The sequence below is a fragment of the Notothenia rossii genome, assembly GCF_949606895.1.
Source record: "Notothenia rossii genome assembly, chromosome: 5".
Lineage (NCBI taxonomy): Eukaryota > Metazoa > Chordata > Actinopteri > Perciformes > Nototheniidae > Notothenia > Notothenia rossii.
The window spans coordinates 38,958,614-38,980,457 of record NC_136903.1 but is presented as its reverse complement, the minus strand read 5'-3'; the positions used below and the strand labels follow the sequence as shown (position 1 = coordinate 38,980,457).

The 21,844-nt window shown below is 43.1% G+C and overlaps 2 protein-coding genes across 2 annotated transcripts in view; one reads left to right on the top strand and one right to left on the bottom strand.

Annotated features, from left to right (window-relative positions):
• Positions 1-21,844, bottom strand: part of smpd3 (sphingomyelin phosphodiesterase 3) — a 140,892-nt gene that overhangs the window by 43,603 nt on the left and 75,445 nt on the right. The window lies entirely within an intron of this gene.
• LOC307039712 (uncharacterized protein) lies at positions 2,370-7,091 on the top strand. The gene is made up of 5 exons (XM_079682050.1): positions 2,370-3,549; positions 4,291-4,872; positions 4,981-5,124; positions 5,710-5,965; positions 6,092-7,091. Exons 1-5 carry the CDS (start codon positions 2,800-2,802, stop codon positions 6,751-6,753), a joined length of 2,394 nt encoding a protein of 797 aa, XP_079538176.1. The 5' UTR covers positions 2,370-2,799; the 3' UTR covers positions 6,754-7,091.

Sequence of the window (21,844 nt, the reverse complement as noted above, 5' to 3'; positions counted from 1 at the left end):
TTTTTTTCCTCCCGATCCGATTCCGATCATTTGATTTTGACAATTTGCCGATACAGATTTTTCCCGATCCGATCTTTATGCAATGCATTAAGAGAGAAAAAAGCATTCAAGTTGTCCCTTAAGGTTATTTTTTTATTTAAATTGGATATTCTATCCAACATGGATATAGCTTCTTTCTTTCACAGCAGCATTGGATCAGTTCAGTTGTGCAGCATTGGATCAAAAATAAAGCTTTCAGTACTCGTTAGCTTACTGCTACAATTAGACACTGCGCCCACTCTGTTGCCAGATTTGAGAGAAATAAGCAACCAGGACTATGAAGACAAGCCCCAAAGAAGCAACACATACATGATGTTGTGTAATTTGAAACCAGAACTAAGGCCTCAGGATGACTTTAAGACTTGAACATGGTCATTTTTGTTTTGTAACATTGAATACAAAATTAAAAAAAAGTATTTATAAAAAAAAAAAAAATCCCGATCCCCAATTTTTTTCTCCCGATTCCGATCTTTTGAAAATCACGTGATCGGCTCCGATCCCCGATCACGTGATCGGATCGGGACATCTCTACTTTGAAACCATGCTAAAATCACCAATGGGGTGAGGTGTGGAAGCACCCTTTCACAAAGAGTTAGATGGATAGATCTCTCATGTGTGTCTGTTCATCGGCCAGGAGACAGGCAGCTTAGCTTAGCATAAAGAATTTAGAGTGCCACAATGTACCATCAATAGATGTTGGTCTCTCTTATTCAGTCTACCTGAACTACTATGTGTTCAAAACTGAAAAGTTACCCTAATCCTCAAACTAATATTTGTCTATATCACAAGGCTAATACACCTTGTTTTTTTCATTTATTTACCTATAAGTTCCATCTTATCATCGTTAATAAAATATTTCCTGCATCTCTCAAACTCTTATTTATTTTTCTTTCTGTTGCTCCTTCTCACTCTTCCTTCGCTCCATCTGCATGCCATGCTCTGTATTCATATTTCAGAGGCTTATCTACGCTTCAATAGGTGTGTGGGCACACTGAAACTGACAAGAGGCCAGAAGGGATTCTTACGTGTGTGCACGCACTCATGCATATAACAATGAATGGACTTGGAATGTGGTTGTATTGTCTGCGGTCTGAGCAGGAGACGAAGTTGAGATGATGGAGTTCTGGGTAGTGAAGGAGGAGAGCTCGACTAGCAGCAATTTATGCTGGAATCAGTTGAAAGTGTTTTTTCCCTTCTGCTCTGTATGAGTTAAGATAATATCAAATGGAATTAACTGCATTTCTTCAAAAATATAACAGCAAATGAGTCAGAAAGCAGGATATAAGATGCTAAAACTTGCAAAGGCTTCCTCTCATTAAACAGTGTCGAGATAGAATGAGCGGAACTGAATGGAGCTGCGAGGCGATTTCACACTGGAAGCAAACCAAGAGTTCTAAAAGCCTGATTATGAAACCTCCAAGACTGCTGAAACTAATTACCTAAACTTTCCCATCAGACCAAGAGAGCTGAGGTTTCACCACGCATTAATCACATGAGTTTGATCAATTCACTTTCAAGCAGCCTAACTCTTGTGATGATGACAGAAGCAGACGGGTGACAGATGAGCTGTGAACATATGGACTGGTGGAAATGAGCCTTGCTGCTCAAAAGGGGAGGACACTGTATTTTAGACACTTGTTTTTGTTTGCATTAAGACTGAAATCCCTTGGGCGCTGGGTAGAAAATCAATTTCTGTCAATACATTGGTTGACCTCGGTAGTGAAAAGAGGTTAGTTATGAGGTCATTAAGGCAGGTTTGGGTTTGGGGAATACTCCAATTGATTTCCATTCAATCCAATCTAGATTTGGGCATGTCCCTTTTGATGCATAATCCATATGAATGCATTCAAACTGTGCTTTTATTTACATAGAGACACACACATTAATACACACAAATAAATAAATACACACACACACACACACACACACACACACACACACACACACACACACACACACACACACACACACACACACATAGTGCTGCGTACCGGTACGCCGAACCGGTACTGGACTTGTAAAAAGTTTCGGTTCAAGTCCGGTTAAAACCGGAACGTCGGGAACCGGTACTTACGTATATTCTCCTTTTTGTTCTAAACCATCTAAAACCTTCCATAGATCGAGAAATTTGCGCTGAGAAAAGACGAAAAACATTGTTTTGGCTTCTGATATGGCGGCCATTACTGAACTCACGAAGTCTCGCAAAATATCGCAACTGCTCGCGAGATCTGTGTGACGTCAAGGGAAGCTGGCTTAGACATAGTGGACACTGACAGCGTGGGATGCTGGTTGCCATATTTGGTAGTGTAGCTAAGCTAACTCCTTTGCATGTATGGTGATATAGCAGGGTGTCCGCGCGGTAGTAAAAGGTAGTAAAAGGTAGTAAAAAGAATCTACCCAAATTAAGGCCCTTGAAAGGTAGTAAAAGGTAACAAACGCAATTTGACTTGGTAGTAATTTTTTTAAAACTCTGCCTCAATATATAATGAGTTTCCATTGTTTGCTTATTATTTGTGTCTGCATGTTTGAATTTCATCTAGCCTACGTAGTTTAAAAATATATACGGTGCTAACAGGACCTGAGTGAGGCGTAGTTGATAGCAATGACGTAGAGGTAACCTGTGTGGACTTCATAGCCTATCAGCGACGCTTACAACATTTTCCGCCTTTTTCCAACAATTGACGTTAGCAGAGCCGCCTTTTGCCACAGTTGCAGTCTACTTTTTCTGATGTTAGCAAATTCGAGCAAATTTAGTGTGAAATGGGGAAGTGCAAGTTTTCGCAATTATGGGTTGATGACCCCTTATATAAAGACTGGCTTAAACCCGTCATAGGAAATGACCGTGAAGCATTTTGCAGTGTCTGCAAAAAAACTATAAATGTTACCTGGAACGGCATTACTGCTATCAAGTCCCACAGTGGATCGGCTATACACCAGCAGCGGCTTCGGGTGAGGGGGGGACAGCTGCCGATTTCGTTGTTTTGCGATGCTAGCAGCAGCACCACACAGATCGCGGCAGATCATGCCAACTTATCAGCAACAGTCGCACCACCTCGGCAGCAAACCAGTGCCACCAGCACCACCACGGCTGCGATAGCCAAACAGCAGACGTTACCGCCACAAACATCAGCCCTCAGGGCTGAGGTTCTCTGGTGCCTGAACACAGCAGCTAACCATCATTCATTCATTTCGAATGAGGGCATTGGGGAATTGTTCGAAAACATGTTCACTGACTCCGACATAGCCAAAAGTTTTGTTTGTGGCAAAGATAAGACATCGTATATCCTTGGATTTGGCATTGCTCCACATTTTAAGAAGCTTCTTATAAATAGCATCAATGCTTCTGGGCCATATGTTGTCATGTTTGACGAGTCTCTGAACCAGTCCGCCAAGAAGAAGCAAATGGATATTCACGTTCGGTTCTGGAGAGATGACCGCGTGACGTCTTCATATTTTGGGTCACAGTTTCTTGGACATGCAAGGGCTGAAGACTTGCTGCAAAGCATTAAAGTGAGTTGATATTTTCTTGTTTGTTCTTTCTTATTGTCGTTATATGCCCATTTGAAAATGTTTATGTCATAGTTAGCCTAAGCTTTAGCCTACACGACGTGTGTGTCGGGTGTGTTTTGTGACCCTGCAAGGCGATATCAGTCGCTTTGCGCTCAATGCTATTTTGAGAAAATCCACGGTAAACAAACATCCGGGTTAAAATGTTGAATTTCATGTTTTCGCATAATTTGACAGTATACAGTCTACATATCATTTCATATCGTGGACAAATCACGGAAAAACATACGTTTTGACTGTTAAGCCCGGTGAAGATGCAACACATTAGCAGTCATACCATTTGTCAACGCCGCTTAAAAAGGTGATTTTCTCCTCTTCTAGCATTATCATGACAGGAGAACCATGCCACTTTGGATACAGTTATCTTAACGATTGTTCTAGCAATAGCCTCAATATACATATCGTTGGAAAGCTTAGTTTATGGCCGTTCATATGAGAACAATAACTTAGTTTTGTACATTTTACCAAAGCGACTGGTTTCGCCTTGCAGGGTCACATTTTGATGAAGGATTTGGTTAATATTTCTGAAAGATGCATACTGGTACTACAAAGGGGGAAACACGTTTGACTTATACTTACTGGCACTGTATTTACTGTCTATCTATTGTCTATTTTATGAATAACCAAAAACCACAGGACAGATTAAAATTTTCAATAAACTTTGTTTTTTGTGACAATTCACAGGAATGTGTTGCACAACTCAACTTGAGACACCTGCTGTCTGTCAGTATGGATGGCCCAAATGTCAACTTCAAGCTGCTGAAGCTCCTTCAGAACGAACATTCAGAGCTTCATGGGGATGCACAACTCATCAGTGTTGGCAGTTGTGGCTTGCACACCCTCCACAATGCCATGAAGGCAGGATTCGCAACATGGCAGGTAGACAAACTGTTGCGAGCTATGCACTACATCTTCCACAATGTTCCTGCCCGTAGAGAAGATTACACCGCCACCACAGGATCTTCTACCTTTCCCCGATCTTTCTGTGGCCACAGATGGGTGGAAAATGTCCCTGTGGCTGAGAGAGCTGTCGACATTTGGCCTGTGCTTTTAACATATGTTGATGCTGTTCAGAAGAAAAAGGTGACAAACCCAAACACGGCGTCATATGATATCATTTTGGCAGCACGGGATGATAATTTGATAATTCCAAAGCTCCAGTTCTTCTTGTCAGTTGCACGAAGCTTCAACCCCTTCCTGACCAAATATCAGACCGACGAGCCTGTGCTGCCCTTTTTTGCTAAAGATCTGAAAGAACTCCTGATGGTAAGAAATGTAATTCCTGTAGAGTAACTGTCTTTATTTGAATGTGATTAAACTGTATCAGTTGACAGGTGTGACTTGATTGCTAACAGTTTTTGTTGTTCTTTTAAGGCTTTACTGCGGCGATTTGTTAAAAGGGAACTTATACAGGACCGAAGCCCACTGCAACTTATCACAATCCAGGTGTCTGAGGAGAAGAACTGGGTGGCTCTGAAAAATGTGGACATCGGCCTGGGTGCTGAATCTGCCATCAAGGTAATTACTGCAGATACTTTCAATGTCATACATGAAATGTGCTGTCGGCACAAATAAATAGTTACTTCGAACTATTAGGGTAGAAAATGAATGAGTAACATTGGGCATTATTTAACCACCTCTGTGGTAAGCAATATAGCTATCGTAATTGTGTGGTTGTTAATGGTTATCTTTCAAACTTCAGTGGTCTTCACCACCAGGCCTTTGGCATTGAGGCTTAAACTGAACCACAGCCATGAGGATATACCAAACCTCTTTCTCACTCTGGTTAAATTGTTAGGATTGTTTTAAATGTGTAACTTGTCATAGTTTAATTTCCAATCATAGCAGTGAATGTTTATGCATCCTGAACTCATCCTGAACTATACTCACATATCCCATCACTCCCCCACCCACCCACACACACACACAAACACACACACACACACACACACACACACACACACACACACACACACACACACACACACACACACCCAGAGAGCAGACAACCAACATCTTTTCCCCACAGGTTTTACACAAGTATCTCTATATATGTGACAAATAAATATCCTTGTATGAACATTAATGTTCTCTATTTGTTAGGCCCTTCAGAGCAAACCAGGAGGCAAGATAGGGGAGCTCTCTCTGCTAACCTTCAGGAAAGAATGTTTGCAGTGCCTTGTTAAGGTTGTCATGAAATTGCAAGACAAATCCCCCCTAAAGGTTCCAATGGTTAGGCACATTGCATGCCTTGATCCCACACAAATCCACCAAGAACCGGAGTGGTGCATCAAGCAAATGAAGAGTGTAGTGCAGACATTCCTTCAGGGAAAGAGATTGACAGGTGGCATTCCAGCTGGTAAGAAAAAATACAGTATGTCTAGGGACAGGGAAGGTCATTCAAATGAAGGCCATGTTCTAAGGGTGTTCTACTTTGAAATGTACTTAAATGTCATTAATGATTATGTTTTTGTCAATATTGTAGGTGATGTTATCATTCAACAGTTCGAATCGTTGACCTCTGTGGAAGGACGGGATGAACGTTTCCTGGCTTTCAAGCCACTGAAGGACCGCCTTGATGTGTTCTTCTACACAACCCTCAGCAGGCCTTACCCTGACTTGCTGCAGTTTTGCCAGAGTCTCCTCCTTCTTTCCCATGGCCAAGCCACTGTGGAAAGAGGATTTTCAGTGAACAAAGAGGTGGAGACATGCAATCTCCATGACCGCACACTGGAATCACTGAGACTAGTTTGTGACAGGATCAACAGTTGTGGTGGTGTTTTGAAAGTGCCCCTCACAAAGGAGCTCCTTGCCTCTGCCTCATCAGCTAGATCCCAGTACAGACTGTACCTTGACAGTGAAAAGAAAAAGAGAGAGAGTGCTGCCCATGCTCTGAGGAGGAAGGCAGTGGAGGAGGAGCTTCTGGACCTCAGAAGACAGGAAGAGGTACTTCGCCGTGTTTGTCACTCACTGGAAAAGGACGCGGACAAGTTGGCCGAGCAGGCTGAGGGAAAGGCTGGGTCCAAAATGGCTGAACTGATAATCAAGTCCAATACCCTTCGCAGAAGGCAGAAAGAAAAAAAAGAAGAGCTCTGCAAATTGGAGAAAATAATTGAAGATAAGTCCTCACAACTGAGACTTCTGTGACTGTACACCCCTCACAGTTATTGTTTTAAATGTTTCTCTTAGATACAATGTAGATTGCAACAACTGCACACAGGCACACCCACAGACGAATGCAGGCACACGCACACACAAACACACACACACGTACACCCCTACAGTTATTGTTTTAAATGATTCACTTAGATACAATGTAGATTGCAACAACAACAACATCCATACAAAGGCGCACCCACAGACATGTGCATACATGCACTCCTCACACACGTTATTGTGTTTAAATATGGTGAATGTTATATTGAAGCAGATCTTTGAAAGCTGTAGTCCTCAGAGCATATTGTTCATTAAAGTTATTTATTTGATTGATTTTCAATTTTTTTCATTAATACGCATTATTAATACGCACCAGTAACTGCTTAAGTGTGTGTGTGTGTGTGTGTGTGTGTGTGTGTGTGTGTGTGTGTGTGTGTGTGTGTGTGTGTGTGTGTGTGTGTGTGTGTGTGTGTGTGTGTGTGTGTGTGTGTGTGTGTGTGTGAGAGAATGCGTGTTTGTGAGAGAATGCGTGTTTGTGAGTAAGTGTGTGTGATGTGACACTTTATTATTAATATTTATGGTTGTTAAGTGATATGTGTTTAAGAAGTGTCAAGGTTATTACTCACTTTATTAGGGCTAAGGGTCAACTCAACACTACAAAAAAAAACACAATTGACAATGACAATACTTAATGATCACAATTAAACATTAGTGTACCTGATATGTATGACGGGTGTGACAGTGTCACACTAATACCTTATAATTAGTAGTCCAAAAAGGGCTGCTGCTTGATGTCGTGTTGGTAGTAAAAAATATTGTGGAGGTAGTAAAAGGTAGTAAATTCATCTCTATGAATCCTGCAGATACCCTGTATAGTGTCTGCCGAAAGAGCAACACTTCACCCAGACAATGTCAATATGCTGTTGTTCGTGAACAAGAACACATAGACTTGTACTCTTGCAGATTGAGTCTTGTATGTACATCACTATGTATGTAGTTGTGTTGTGTAGTTAGTAACACATGTAGAGTTATAGAAAATACATGGTGTAGACACAAGTTGGAAGGGGGCACAATAAACCTGACAAGTTTGAATTTGAGTTGATTATGAGTTTATTTTCAATTGATAATTAGCTCACAATAAGTTCACTTTAGTTACTCACACAACTTGACCCAAGTCCGGACTTATAAGTCCGGACCTGAACCTGAACCTCTGGACTTGAGTCCGGACCTGAACCTGAATGTGAGTCCAGGTACACAGCACCACACACACACACACACACACACACACACACACACACACACACACACACACACACACACACACACACACACACACACACAGTTCAATCTTGCACTTAGCCGTTTAAAATAATTATAAGAGGAGATAAATGTTGGGACTGAAGAGCTTTAATTACGGAGTCAGAGCTGGCTCTCTCTTTAGGGAATTGTTTTTAATTAATATTCCATCTCTGCCTCTCTCTCTTTCACAGTTACACACATATAATTCAGAGTTATATGTGTGACCTCTCCAGGTAAATACATCCACAGGGAAATTATGAGAATGTGCTCTGACTTAGGTTCTTTTAAAAACTGTATTTATATAAGAACAGCGTTTTACAATTAATTGAAATTAGCCTGGGAACGATATAAGAGTGAGGCTGGAGGCAGATCTTTTACATCAGTGGCTTATTTAGTATAAAATCCATTTCATTGTAAGAATACACATGATGTGCTATATCAAAACTACCCAAACTGAAATGAAGTGATACATACATTTGAATATAGTAGAGTAGACTAATCTTATGCTGCCAGATAAAAACATCAACATTGATTGATTGTGTAAACCCCTAATAATGTTCAATAGTGTAACAACAATGCATTAACTGGGGCCTATTGCTTTGCTTTCAGGTGTATATGAGTATATTGTGTTTCTACTGTGACATGTATCCATGCTTTAATGTTCAGAAAGCTCTTTATTTATCTCATACTGCCTGTGCTGAAACCAGAGCCCAGTCTGCTCTGGTTAGCTGGCCGACTCTTTTGTGATTGGTCAAGAACTAAGAGATGTTCATTATTGTCCCTTAGCCTGTCCCGTACAATGTGGTATTTTCCATTAAAACATATGCATATTGAGCAACAAAAGGCTTGAAACTGATACCGATTGGAACATTTTTACATTTAGTGCACTCAACAACTATGTACAAATGTATGATGTAGGTTCAAATCTGTGTTCAACAGAAACATGCATAAGCATTCTCTTTGTCAGATTTATGAAGCAATGCATACACATGATTATGCAATGTTAGCACATGTGAAATTGTGATCATGTAAATGAGCTTGAATGTAGGGGGATTAATCAGCTGTTTATATATGCCTCCTGATGTCTGCTAGCTCCTTACTGTGGCACAGGACATTTTATGAAGTAAACAGAATAACTGTAGTTAGCATGAAGATGATATCTATAATTGCTGAACAGACAAAGAGAAGAGAAGAGAAAATCAACAGAAAATCCATGGAGGATAATTACAGTCCCCGCAATGTTTTGACTGACAAGTGCTGTCTGGGAAAGTGCAAAATGCTAATGCGTGCAACAACATATCATTGAAAACGAGAATCATTTTACGGGATCATCGCTTTAACAATGCCTTCTGTCATCTAAAATGACAGCCTCCTTGTTTGTTTTGAACATGAAAACACAGTGTCTGCAGGCTGTGAAGAGGGATCAGTGTGAACATCAGGTACATCAAATTAACTGCTAATGAGATGCATCCCAGCTGGCAGGGTAGTAATGAGCCAGAATGACCAAAGGTGCATGGAAGGGAAGCCAGGGTTCATAACAAGATGATGCTTTGGAAGGCTGCCGAGACACTTGGGAGGAAGGGGGGGTGGGGGCAAATATTAAGGCACATCAAAGCCTGCAGCTGGCTGCGAGATATGGGTCGTATGAAAGGGCTATCAGAAGCCAATGAGCACTGTACCACCATAAGATCAACAACACACAGTCAGATCAGAATATACTGCAGAGATAAACAGTGTGTCCATGAAACAATCTTTGTAGTCCGTATCGGATGTGAGCATCTCAAGGTGCAAGCAACGGGAATTTCCATTGGATCCGCATTGGATTTTGCAGAAAATAAAATCAGCGAGTTAATCTCCATGCATTAAAGGGGACCTATCATGCAAAATGCACTTTCTGATGTCTTTTATACATAAATATGTGTTCCCGGTGTGTCAGGGAACTAAAAAGTGAAAAATAAAACCCTCTCTTTTCCTCCGTACCCAAATCTCTAAACATGGGGGTAGGCTACAGCGGAGTTGATCCAGATTTGCGTGGCAATGCGGACCCACGGCACTATCAGAAAGTTGCTATCAGAAACAATGCCTGAGGTGTTTTGGACGTAATATGGTCTTTGTTTACATTAGCAAGCCTTGCTAATACTCAGAGCTAACCTCCTACTGTGTAGAGCACATGTATGAAGAAGCAGGAAATATAAAAAGGAACTCACCTTGTGGTAAACTGGCAAGAGAAAAAGCATTTGAGCTCCATACTGTTTCAGAAATAATCCTTGATGTGGATTGGAACATGATGGCTTTTTATCACGGTAGCATTTAACTGTATCTGCCAGTAGAATTCTGAGCAGGCATTAGCTCCCCCTCCTCTTTTCTTTTTAAGGACCAAGAATCAGTGTTTCTCTAACAGGGCTGAAATAGAGGGATATGAGGGATTCTAAAATGCATCATCTGTTTGGTATTTTGAGCAAAACACATCATAGATATGTTTTTATATATTTGTATATATCTGAGACCCATAAACAACCCGATATCACGGCAAGACGTGAACATGTGACGATTTACCATGCTGGGAGACTTGAAGATGTCACGATTTCGTCCCTTCAAACGTGACAGTTACACGGTATTGTTAACACATGTTAACCAGTGGAGAAATAACCGGAAATGCCAAGCAAATGCTACCCCGACATAATGATTTATTTTGTGTTTCCCATACATTTGACAATCCACGAGCGCATTGTTTCACAATCTTTTTCATACCAAGGACCACTTAACCAATAAAAAACACTCATGGACCACCTAACTCCACAAATATCCAAAAACAATAGGCCTGCTTATCCATTCCAACAGTTGCAAATTACAGCCTAATAATGGCAGTAGTGATAGTAATAGTAGTAGTGATAGTAGTGAGACAATAATGACACTCCCGCGAGAGTGCGGTAAACTGAAATGAATTCACTAGCCCCCCCCCCCCCCCCCATCGACAGGGGGTCGCCAGTCTCTGGCACTGTTATTTTGGGGGTCGCGGGCTGAAAAGTTTGGGAACCCCTGGTCTAATGGATAGTGAGGTGGGCAGATGATCGAAAGATTGAGAGTTCAAAACCTGCCTGGAACACCACTACTAGTGTGCCCTTGAGTAAGGCACTTAGCCCTCGGTTACTCCAGGGAGAATGTCCCTGTAATTGGTAATTGTAAGTCGCTTTGGAATAAGGCGTCTGCTGAATTGTGATATGATGCTGAAATTATATTTTTATTTTTGGAAGAATAAACCCCACAGATCCTCAACTCCGGTGTGTTTCACTCATTAAAGTCCATGAAATGTCCAAAATAAACGTTATTCTGTGTTAATAAATCGCTTCATCACTTTCCACTGTTTCATTTGACATATCAACATCAATGATTCTTTCCATAAATACCCCCCAAATAACATGAAATGTGTGCCACTTTCCCGTGTTATTCCGCTCCGGTAGCGAAAAGCTTGCCAGCCATTAACCCAGCTGTGTGACGTCACACGTGGCAAACACCAGCCTCGTCTGGATTGTTTGTTTTGTATCCTTCCGCTATTTCCGCTCAACATATGTGTAACCGGACCTCGCTAAACTTTTTTTATCTAACAATTCATGATGGGGAAGCGATGTGTAGTTGTGAGCTGTGAATGTTTCCTGATTGCTATAAACATTGATCATGGGTGCTGGAAGATTGTGCACAAAACTCGGGTCAGAATTAAGTTACTACAGGTGTTATGCCAGCTTGAGCTAAATGTCACCAGAGTACAGTGAACTTGCCTAGTGACTGAAATATATACAAGTTGAAGTGAAATAAGTAAGGCCAAAAATGAATTACGTCTGAATATCTTTATTATTTTTACCACTTTTAATTGTTTGTGGACTCGCACATATACCAAAATAGACTAATGTACACTGCAATAAAGATCAAATGTTACAATTGAAAAATTAACAAAAGAACCCTTTTTTATTTATCAAACAGTAAATTAATACAATCTTACAAACTTGTGATTTGGAAAATGTTGTTATATTTACATGTTTCTTTGGAAAAATAATATTGTAAATTATTTACATCATGCGAAACCATTTTAACCAGTTCAGCTGCATGACTTATGTCAAATTACAGATTTGGCCATTGAAATCCCTGACAGCGGCCTCCCGGTTCAGGGTAAGTCTTCCGTATCTCGGTTACAGCACATGCGGGCAGCGGGACTCTGATTTTTGGGCCGAGTACACCCCAGCACCAACGTACAAACTGTCGATAAGCTGTATATCGATACTTCCTCATGAAAAAAAAGTATACAGATTATAAATATATTTGGAGAAAAATAAAATGTTATGTAGTACTATTATGTAGCAATGGTTACAAATTGGCTTATAACATGATATTTGTACTTTAGTTGTACAAAAGAAATATGAGGTTGTACATGACTGCTTGACAGAATCATAGACCTCTTATATATTTCCTCACATGTGTAGTTGTTTCTTTTCCCAAGCATACATTGAACTTGCATACACAGAACAAATAAAAGCCAAGCTGTTTTTGACTGCTTGAAAGAGTTTAATGGTATCTTTAAAAGTGTACCATATCTGTAGCGATTAAAAGTATTATATGAAAGCAAAGCTGCAATAGGCAGTTGGGTCAATCAATATTTACTTACTGGTGTAGTGGGCCATCAACTGCTCTGTGTTGTTGTTTGTATTGAAGATACGCTATTTTCAGTGTCCAAACACTGAGACAGCCTTCTCTAAAGCCTGGGTGGCAAATAATGCACCTTGGTTTCTCGTCGGTGTCTTCTATCTGGCAGAGTCCTGCACGGGTCTGATTTTCAAGACCCGCTCCCGCCCCGCACCCGTGACGTGCAATACCGAACCCGCCCCGCTACCCGCACATATTGCCAATTAGTTCCGCAACCCGACCCGACCTGCCGGCACAAGATCCGCAACCCGACCCGAACCCGCATATATATAAGCAGTGAAAACGTGCAATTATTAACACACGCAGTTGCATATTTGGCTCAAAAAGCCTGGGATGTTGGTTATTTTCTCCATCTAGGATGACGCCAAAAGCCTCCCAGACGTTGGATTTCGCTCTTGAGGAAGAGTGATTGAAAATGCTGTATTCTCCGCTATAGAGAGCTTCACCTCAGCCATTCAGAATGTGGTGCGCTCAGCAGCAGATAGATGCACTGCAGAGGTTATGATTATGCTCGGTCCCGTGGAGGAGAGGTCTGAGGATTTAAACATTAAACTAAATTATTATTGTTTGAATATATTTATTATGCAACACCCGCAACCCGACCCGCATCATCTTTGTTTTACCCAGAAGTGAACCCGGAAAAAAGCGTTTGAAAAAATACCACCCGCAAATCACCTTTTTGGCGGGTCACCCGTCGGGTACCCGCGGATACCCGACCTGATGCAGGACTCTGCTATCTGGTCAGTAGGTTGCAAACTGTCTATTTGTTCCATCACCTGCCAGATCTCTCTGCAGCATACACATTCATCTGCAGTGGGCATGCGTTCAAAGCATTGACATGTACACCTGAATATTGTACTTAACATAAAAAAAATAAAATATCTGCCAGACGTGTGAGGAACAGATGACAAATTAAGATCGACATTTAGTGCAGGTCAAATTAAATAAAACTGAATTTACCATTCAGTATTGCCGACTCGAGTCTCGCCGGCTGCGGAATCCGCTTCTCTTTCACAAGTTTCTGCCTCGTTGTTCGATTGCCGGGCAGGAGGCTCGTACTGATAAGGCAAGATGCCTTGAAGTGAAAGGCTAGCTGGTTCACTCTCTACTTCTGTAACTGAATCCAGATAACCCACCAAATCTGAGCTTGAATGAACGCTGTCGCTGTCTGAAGTTGTCGCGTTGCTTGCCATTTGGACTGATTTGATCAAATGGCAATATTTGCCACGTGTGACGTCACCGCTCGTTCGGGAGTGATCGGGGGCGTACTCGGCAAACTTCGGAATCAACATCGTTTTTTAACGTATATGTCATTTAATTATGACCAAACTTTAAACATTTTTATTTATTTTTATTCTGGTGATATCTAAACTACATGTTAAAAAAACGCCTGTGTTAGATGCATGACATGGCCTTTAACAACGTAACACAGAGCAACAAGATCGTTGTCTACAGTAGCCATGAACTTGCATTTTTTATCTTATTTGAGGGCGGGGTGGATGCATGAACCACCCAAATAGGTTAAAGGTCCTTTGGCTTTTCTTGGTGGGGGAGGGGTGCGGTGCGGTGCCCCCACAAATAGAATCAAATTCTGTGGTAAACACTGATTACGCCGATTTTCTCGTTTCCCCAGCTGGTCCACACCTCTTTTAGCAGAAACAAAGGCTACATTAATGTATTAAATCGATGTTAATCCATGCGTGTGGATGTGGAATTAACGGACGTGCCGTTGTGTGATTGAGTTGCCAGGCAACTGTTACGAACTCAGACACTTAGGATGTAGGACCCAATTGCACGACCCGGGAGACAGAGGTAAAGTATTTGTTAGATACTTTATTTTCCAATACAGCAGTGAACAACAAAAAGGGTAACTATCAATCTCTAGTCGAGATGACAAAAATAGCAAACAAAAACTGAAAGCGCTCACGTAGTGAGGAATGAAACTTTTCACGAGCACAAGAAACATCAACCTGACCATAGCATAAGACAATGAGCACATAGACCTGAACATGACAAGAGACGAAAACGAACTGACACTGAACACTGGGAGACAGGGGAATTTAAACACAGGGTAACAAGACACAGGTGGGAATAATCAGGGGCGGGACTGACGCTGATTAGCAAAGGAGACACAGAAGGGGTTACAGGTGAAAATAATCAGGAAATTAGACACCAGGGAAAACTAACGACAGACAGGAAAACACAGGGAAAAAAAGACCAGACAATATACAGGGAGGAAAACATGACAAGGAGAACAGAAAAACACCCACTACCAGGCACACAAACTTAAACCCTGAAAGAACCCCCCCCTCAAGGGACGGATTCTAGACGTCCAAAAATATCAAGGCAGAGTTTGAGTAGGGGGTCTCGGGCGGACGGCCCGGGGGCAAGGCAGAGTTCGAGGAGGGGGTCTCGGGCGGACGGCCCGGGGGCAAGGCAGAGTTCAAAAAGGGGGTCTCGGGCGGACGGCGCGGGGGCAAGGCAGAGTTCGAGGAGGGGCGAAGACTGGACAGCTCCGGAGGCCGGGCAGGAGCCGGTGTCGACCGGACCGAATCCGGAGCCGGTGGGACAGGTGTCGGCAAGATCCCCCACGGAAGAGGACACAGGGCCGGCAGGACCCCCGGCAGGAGAGCAGTCGGCGGAACCTCCAACGGCACAGGACATAGGGTTGGCAGGACCCCCGGCAGAAGAGTAGTCTGCGGGACCTCTAACGGGACAAGACATGGAGTTGGCAGGACCCCCAGTGGAAGAGTAGTCGGCGGGACCTCCAACGGCACAGGACATAGGGTTGGCAGGACCCCCGGCAGAAGAGTAGTCTGCGGGACCTCAAACGGCACAGGACATAGGGTTGGCAGGACCCCCGGCAGAAGAGTAGTCTGCGGGACCTCCAACGGCACAGGACATGGGGCTGGCAGGACCCCCGGCAGAAGAGCAGTCTGCGGGACCTCCAACGGCACAGGTCATAGGGTTGGAAGGACCCCCAGTGGAACCTCCAACGGCACAGGACATGGGGTTGGCAGGACCCCCAGTGGAACCTCCAACGGCACAGGACATGGGGTTGGCAGGACCCCCGGCAGAAGAGTAGTCCGCAGGGCCTCCAACGGCACAGGACTTAGGGTTGGCAGGACCCCCGGCAGAAGAGTAGTCGGCGGGGCCTCCAACGGCACAGGACATAGGGTAGGGACTTGAGAGGAAACTCGAGAGGAGACTCGAGAGGGGGCTTGAGAGGTGACTTGAGAGGGAACTCGAGAGGAGACTTGAGAGGGGACTCGAGAGGTGACTTGAGAGGGGACTCGAGAGGTGACTCGAGAGGGAACTTGAGTGGGGACTCGAGAGGGAAACAGAGAGGTGACCTCGAGAGGGAACTCGAGAGGAGACTCGAGAGGGAACTGGAGAGGTGACTTCAGAGGGAACTGGAGAGGTGACTTGAGAGGGAACTCGAGAGGGGACTCGAGAGGTGACTTGAGTTGGGACTCGAGGGGGAAACTGAGAGGTGGCTTGAGAGGGAACTCGAGAGGAGACTTGAGAGGGGACTCGAGAGAGAACTCGAGAGGATACTTGAGAGATGACTTGAGAGGGGACTGGAGAAGAGACTTGAGAGGGGACTGGAGAGGGAACTTGAGAGGTGACTTGAGAGGGAACTCGAAAGGGGACTTGAGAAGTGTCTTGAAAGGGGAATCGAGAGGGGACTCGAGAGGTTACTTGAGAGGTGACTTGAGAGGGCTCTCGAGAGGTGACTTGAGAGGGAACTCGAGAAGGAACTTGAGAGTTGGCTTGTAAGGAGACTTGAGACCGTCGGTACGCCGACAGGACTCGGGGAGCTGGCGTCGGCTGGAGAGTCAACAGGAGACGAGGTGCTGGAGTCGGCCGGTACGCCGACAGGACACGGGGAGCTGGCTTCGGCTGGAGAGCCAGCAGGAGACGAGGTGCTGGAGTCGGCCGGGATGCCGACAGGACTCGGGGAGCTGGCGTCGGTTGGAGAGCCAACAGGAAACGAGGTGCCGGGGTCGGGACCATGGCTGCTGGGCCCGGTACTTGAGCCGGAATCATGGCTGGAAGTGGAGCCGGAACAACGACTGTATGGGCCGGTTCTGGAGCAGGGACCATGGCTGCATGGGCCGGTTCTGGTGCCGGAAACATGGCTGTGGGATCCGGAACTGAAGCCTGGATCATGGCCGTGTGGGCTGGTTTTGGTGCCGGAAACATGGCTATAAGGTCCGGTTCTGGAGCAGGGAACATGGCTGCTGGGGCCGGCACTGGAGCTGGAACCATGGCTGCTGGGGCCGGTTCTGGAGCAAGGAGCATGGCTACTGGGGCAGGCACTGGAGCCAGAACCATGGCCTTGTGAGCCGGTTCTGGAGCCGTAACAATGGCTGTGTGGGCCGGCACTGGAACCGGAACCACTGGAGCACGGGCTGGAATCTTGGTCTTGCGTCTCCTAGAGATTCTTTGGAGAATCCGTGGGCCTCCCAAGGCTTGGTCATACCCCAGGAAAGGGTTAGAGGCTTCGGACAAGTCCTTAGGACAACTTGTGAAAAGTTGTAACCACTCAGGCAACATGTTCCTGAGCCAGGGCTTGCGAGCAACCTCCTGACGTTCCTCCTTCAATGCAGCCTCTTCACCGCGTCTAGATGAGGCGCCATTCCAGTAGCCTCATCTAGACGCCTGTAGCATCAAAAAAGCTGAGTCCGCTGGGTCCATAATGGTCAGTTTGTTCTGTTGCGAACTCAGTAGGACCCAATTGCACGACCCCGGAGACAGAGGTAAAGTATTTGTTAGATACTTTATTTTCCAATACAGCAGTGAACAACAAAAAGGGTAACTATCAATCTCTAGTCGAGATGACAAAAATAGCGAACAAAAACTGAAAGCGCTCAGTTAGTGACGAATGAAACTTTGCACGAGCACAAGAAACATCAACCTGACCATAGCATAAGACAATGAGCACATAGACCTGAACATGACGAGAGACGAAAAACGAACTGACACTGAACACTGGGAGACAGGGGAATTCAAACACAGGGTAACAAGACACAGGTGGGAATAATCATGGGCGGGACTGACACTGATTAGCACAGGAGACACAGAACGGGTGCCAGGTGAAAATAATCAGGAAATTAGACACACCAGGGAAAACTAACGACAGGCAGGAAAACACAGGGGAAAAAAGACCAGACAATATACAGTGAGGAAAGCATGACAAGGAGAACAGAAAAACACCCACTACCAGACACACAAACTTAAAACCGTGACAGCAACAGCTTCGGTTCATGTTAATTTACAAACTCTTCAACTACAACCGTAGTTATATTTAAAAACATGTTAGAAGGCCTCACAAAATACTTTAATACAAATTAAAAAGTAAATGTGAAGGAATGTGTGTATAACAAAATACATCGGTGATAAACGAAACCGGAAACAGACGTAGGCAAGATCCTCAGCTCGATATTTGGATGGTTTAGCCGCAATGCATGCTGGGATTTGGGTGTTTATGTGATGTGAAATCTGAAAACGTTATTACCTGCTGAAAAGACTTCTAGACAAACAGGAAGAACTGCCGCCAAAACTGAAAACGTGACGTGGATCATAAATACATAAGCAATTAAACAACATCTTACATTTCTTTTCACACAATACGTCTCCTCGCAGTATCAACACTAATTCGGCTGACTTTTATATTTGATCCAATTGGTAGATAGGCTGTATTTACACCATAAAGGTGCACAGCTGATAGAAAGCGACACCTGGTGGTTGAATAACGATTTTATTATTAGATATTAATAGGAGGATGTGCAAAACAGACAAACTAATAAGGCTCAATTTAAACATTAAAGAGTACTTTAGGTTAAGGTCTTCTTTTGAATAAGAAAACAGCTTTGGGGGTATAGAAGACTACGGAGGGATGAAACCCTCTTTAATGGTCACACATGCAGAGCACACAGTACACACAGTGACATTTGTATCTACAGATAAATATTAAGCCTGAGAAAGTACTCAATGTCTAATATATTGCTTTCCTGCAATGTTAACTATGTTTAAGCACTTATTTGTTTATTATTTGGTTATTATTACACTGATATTATACATATGTATTATACTCTTATAAGATGTACTGTATGTAGATAGTATAAGAAATGTGCAGAATGACAGTTTAATACACACATATTGATAGATGTCTTGTAACCAGGGTTGCGTTGTAACGGAATAGGCTTACATGTAACGGCGTTACGTAATCAGAATACACAAATCAAGTAACTGTATTCAGCTCGCGTTACATTTGAAAAACGAGTAATCTGATTACAGTTACTTTCGTAAACCTGAAGTGAATACATTTTAGATTACTTATTGGAATTATTGGTGGAAAGATTTCCTCACAACATTTAATATTCATTTCTAAAGGTACAGCCGAATCATCACAGCGCACAAAACCTAGTACCGCCGCAGATGGACCTAAAAAGGGAGCGTTTGAAAAAGAAAAAAGGGCCGGGTCCGCTCAGTGAAACGATAACAACGAAACATGGAGGAACAGAAGTCTGCGTTTAAATCGCGTGTGCGTGTGTGTGTGTGTGTGTGTGTGTGTGTGTGTGTGTGTGTGTGTGTGTGTGTGTGTGTGTGTGTGTGTGTGTGTGTGTGTAGAGGTGTGTGTGGTTAAAAAACATCAGCCTGCGGTCGCTCTTATAGCCTTTCTAATGATTCTGAAGGTAAACACAGTAAAGGCGGTGCGTGAAAGGCGGTGCGTGAAAGGCACTGCGCGCTCCTCTTCTCAGAGGCTGGGTTAACCCTCCCGCTGCCTCCTGGTGCTGCAGAGATGTCATGAAGTGAAGGAGGTTTTCCTTCAATAAAACAGCTGCGGGCAGCTGATACTGTGAGTGTCACAGACATGAATACTTAGATCAAGGCAGACTGGTGCACACACTCTCCTGTTTTGCCAATCCGGTGGTTCAAAAAATATAGCTCTACACCCCTGGCCGAAATGTCCTTAAAATGAAGTCCGAGTTTGACATTTTAATTCATGTCCTGCCAACACTGGCAGGACAGAATGCGACACGCACGTTCTAAGCCGTGTCCCTCACTCCTCGCATACCCTAAAGGTTTATTATGTTGTTACATCGTTTCAGATGTTACGTTTCAGTTGTGCTCTTGATAAGCCATTAAAACAGTAAAAACACGTTCAGTTTCCTTTTGCTTTTTGTGTCTCCTGTACACCAAAAAATACCTTGTGATGGAAAAAGAAAGTAATCCAAAAGTAATCTTAAAGTAATCTGAATACGTTACTATTTTAAGACACGTAACTGTAACTGTATTCGGATTACTTTCAGAGCCATGTATTCAGTAATCAGTAACTGATTATATTTACAAAGTAACCCTCAAGTTTTTCATTCATTGCATAACTACACCGTAGTTGTGTATAATATAATGCCTAGAAGTCTTCTCATCAGGGCTCTATAAATAGAGAACTACGGCAGATATGTAATACTTAATGCAGCCGAACCGTGTATTACAATGCCGTTATGTGTTGACTTTCAAAGAGAAAAGCAAGCACACTTGGAATAAAGTATTATTTTATTTTTTAAAAATGTTTTCAGATTTCACATCACATAAACACCTAATCCCAGCATGCATTGCGGCTAAACCATCCAAATCATCGAGCTGAGGATCTTGCCTACGTCTGTTTCCGGTTTCGTTTATCACCGATGTATTTTTTTATACACACATTCCTTTACATTTACATTTTAATTTGCATTAAAGTATTTTGTGAGGCCTTCTAACATGTTTTTAAATATAACTACGGTTGTAGTTGAAGAGTTTGTAAATTAACATGAACCGAAGCTGTTGCCTGGCAACTCAATCGCACAACGTCACGTCCGTTAATTCCACATCCACACGCATGGATTAACATCGATTTAATACATTAATGTAGCCTTTGTTTCTTCTAAAAGAGGTGTGGACCAGCTGGGGAAAGAAGAAAATCGGCGTAATAGAGTGTGACTATTAAAAAATAAATCATTACGTTGGGGTAGCATTTGCTTGGCATTTCTGGTTATTTCTCCACTGGTTAACGTGGGTTAACAATACCGTGTAACTGTCACGTTTGAAGGGACGAAATCGGGACATCTTCACGTCTCCCAGCATGGTAAATAGTCACATGTTCACGTCTTGCCGTGATACCGGGTTGCCCATAATATATGCCTAAAAATGGCATAATAGGAGATCTTTAACACTCTTGCCAGAACTAAAAGTTAATTTAGGCTTTAAACAAGCTACATAAACTATTGCACCGCTAAGCTCAAGGCGCTCATGTTCGGTGTCATGCCGTTAGCCATCTAATTTAGTCGCTTTCTAGCAAGCACTGTTCTTCCACACATAGAAGCTTCCAACATTCACCAGCGGGGTATTTATTGAAGTATTTGTCGTAGAATTTTTTTTTTAAATCTCATAAGCTTCTGTAAACCTATGCTGCATTCACATGACAAACAGCAAAACGGCTCTACGCTGGCGTTGTGATTCCGTAGAGGGAACCCTGCCGTACGGCAAGGCTAAGTGCTACCCTTGGTGTTGCACACCGCTCCGAATTGTCGGCGATTGCTGTGCTCAAAGTTTTTATTATTTCAACTTTAACCAAGTTACTGCTTAATTTTTCCATGTGAAACAAATCAGATCACAACTGTATGTATAACCCTAACCCAAGCTACAGTAACAGTGGTGGTTACCATAGAAACAAAGATTAACTGGCTGTTTTACTTCTGCAACCAACAACGCAGTGAGCAAACACACAGTCGCGTATCATGTGAATGCACCTTTAGTTTGGATATTGAACCAAAACAGGTTAAAATAAATAAAAACATTGACTTGGAGATGAGGGAACTGGAAGTGGTACAAAAAAAGGCTAACTCTTTTCTGCACCACATGCTGGTGGTTGGGAGCATGACATAACACATTACTTTGCTTGGTATTTAAAATATAGCAAATTAAACTCGGAGATCACTTACTAGGATTGACTATTGACTAACCTTATACCAATCTACATTATACATTGTGGTAATGTCATATAATTCAATTAACAACTGCCGCAAAGATAACACATCTA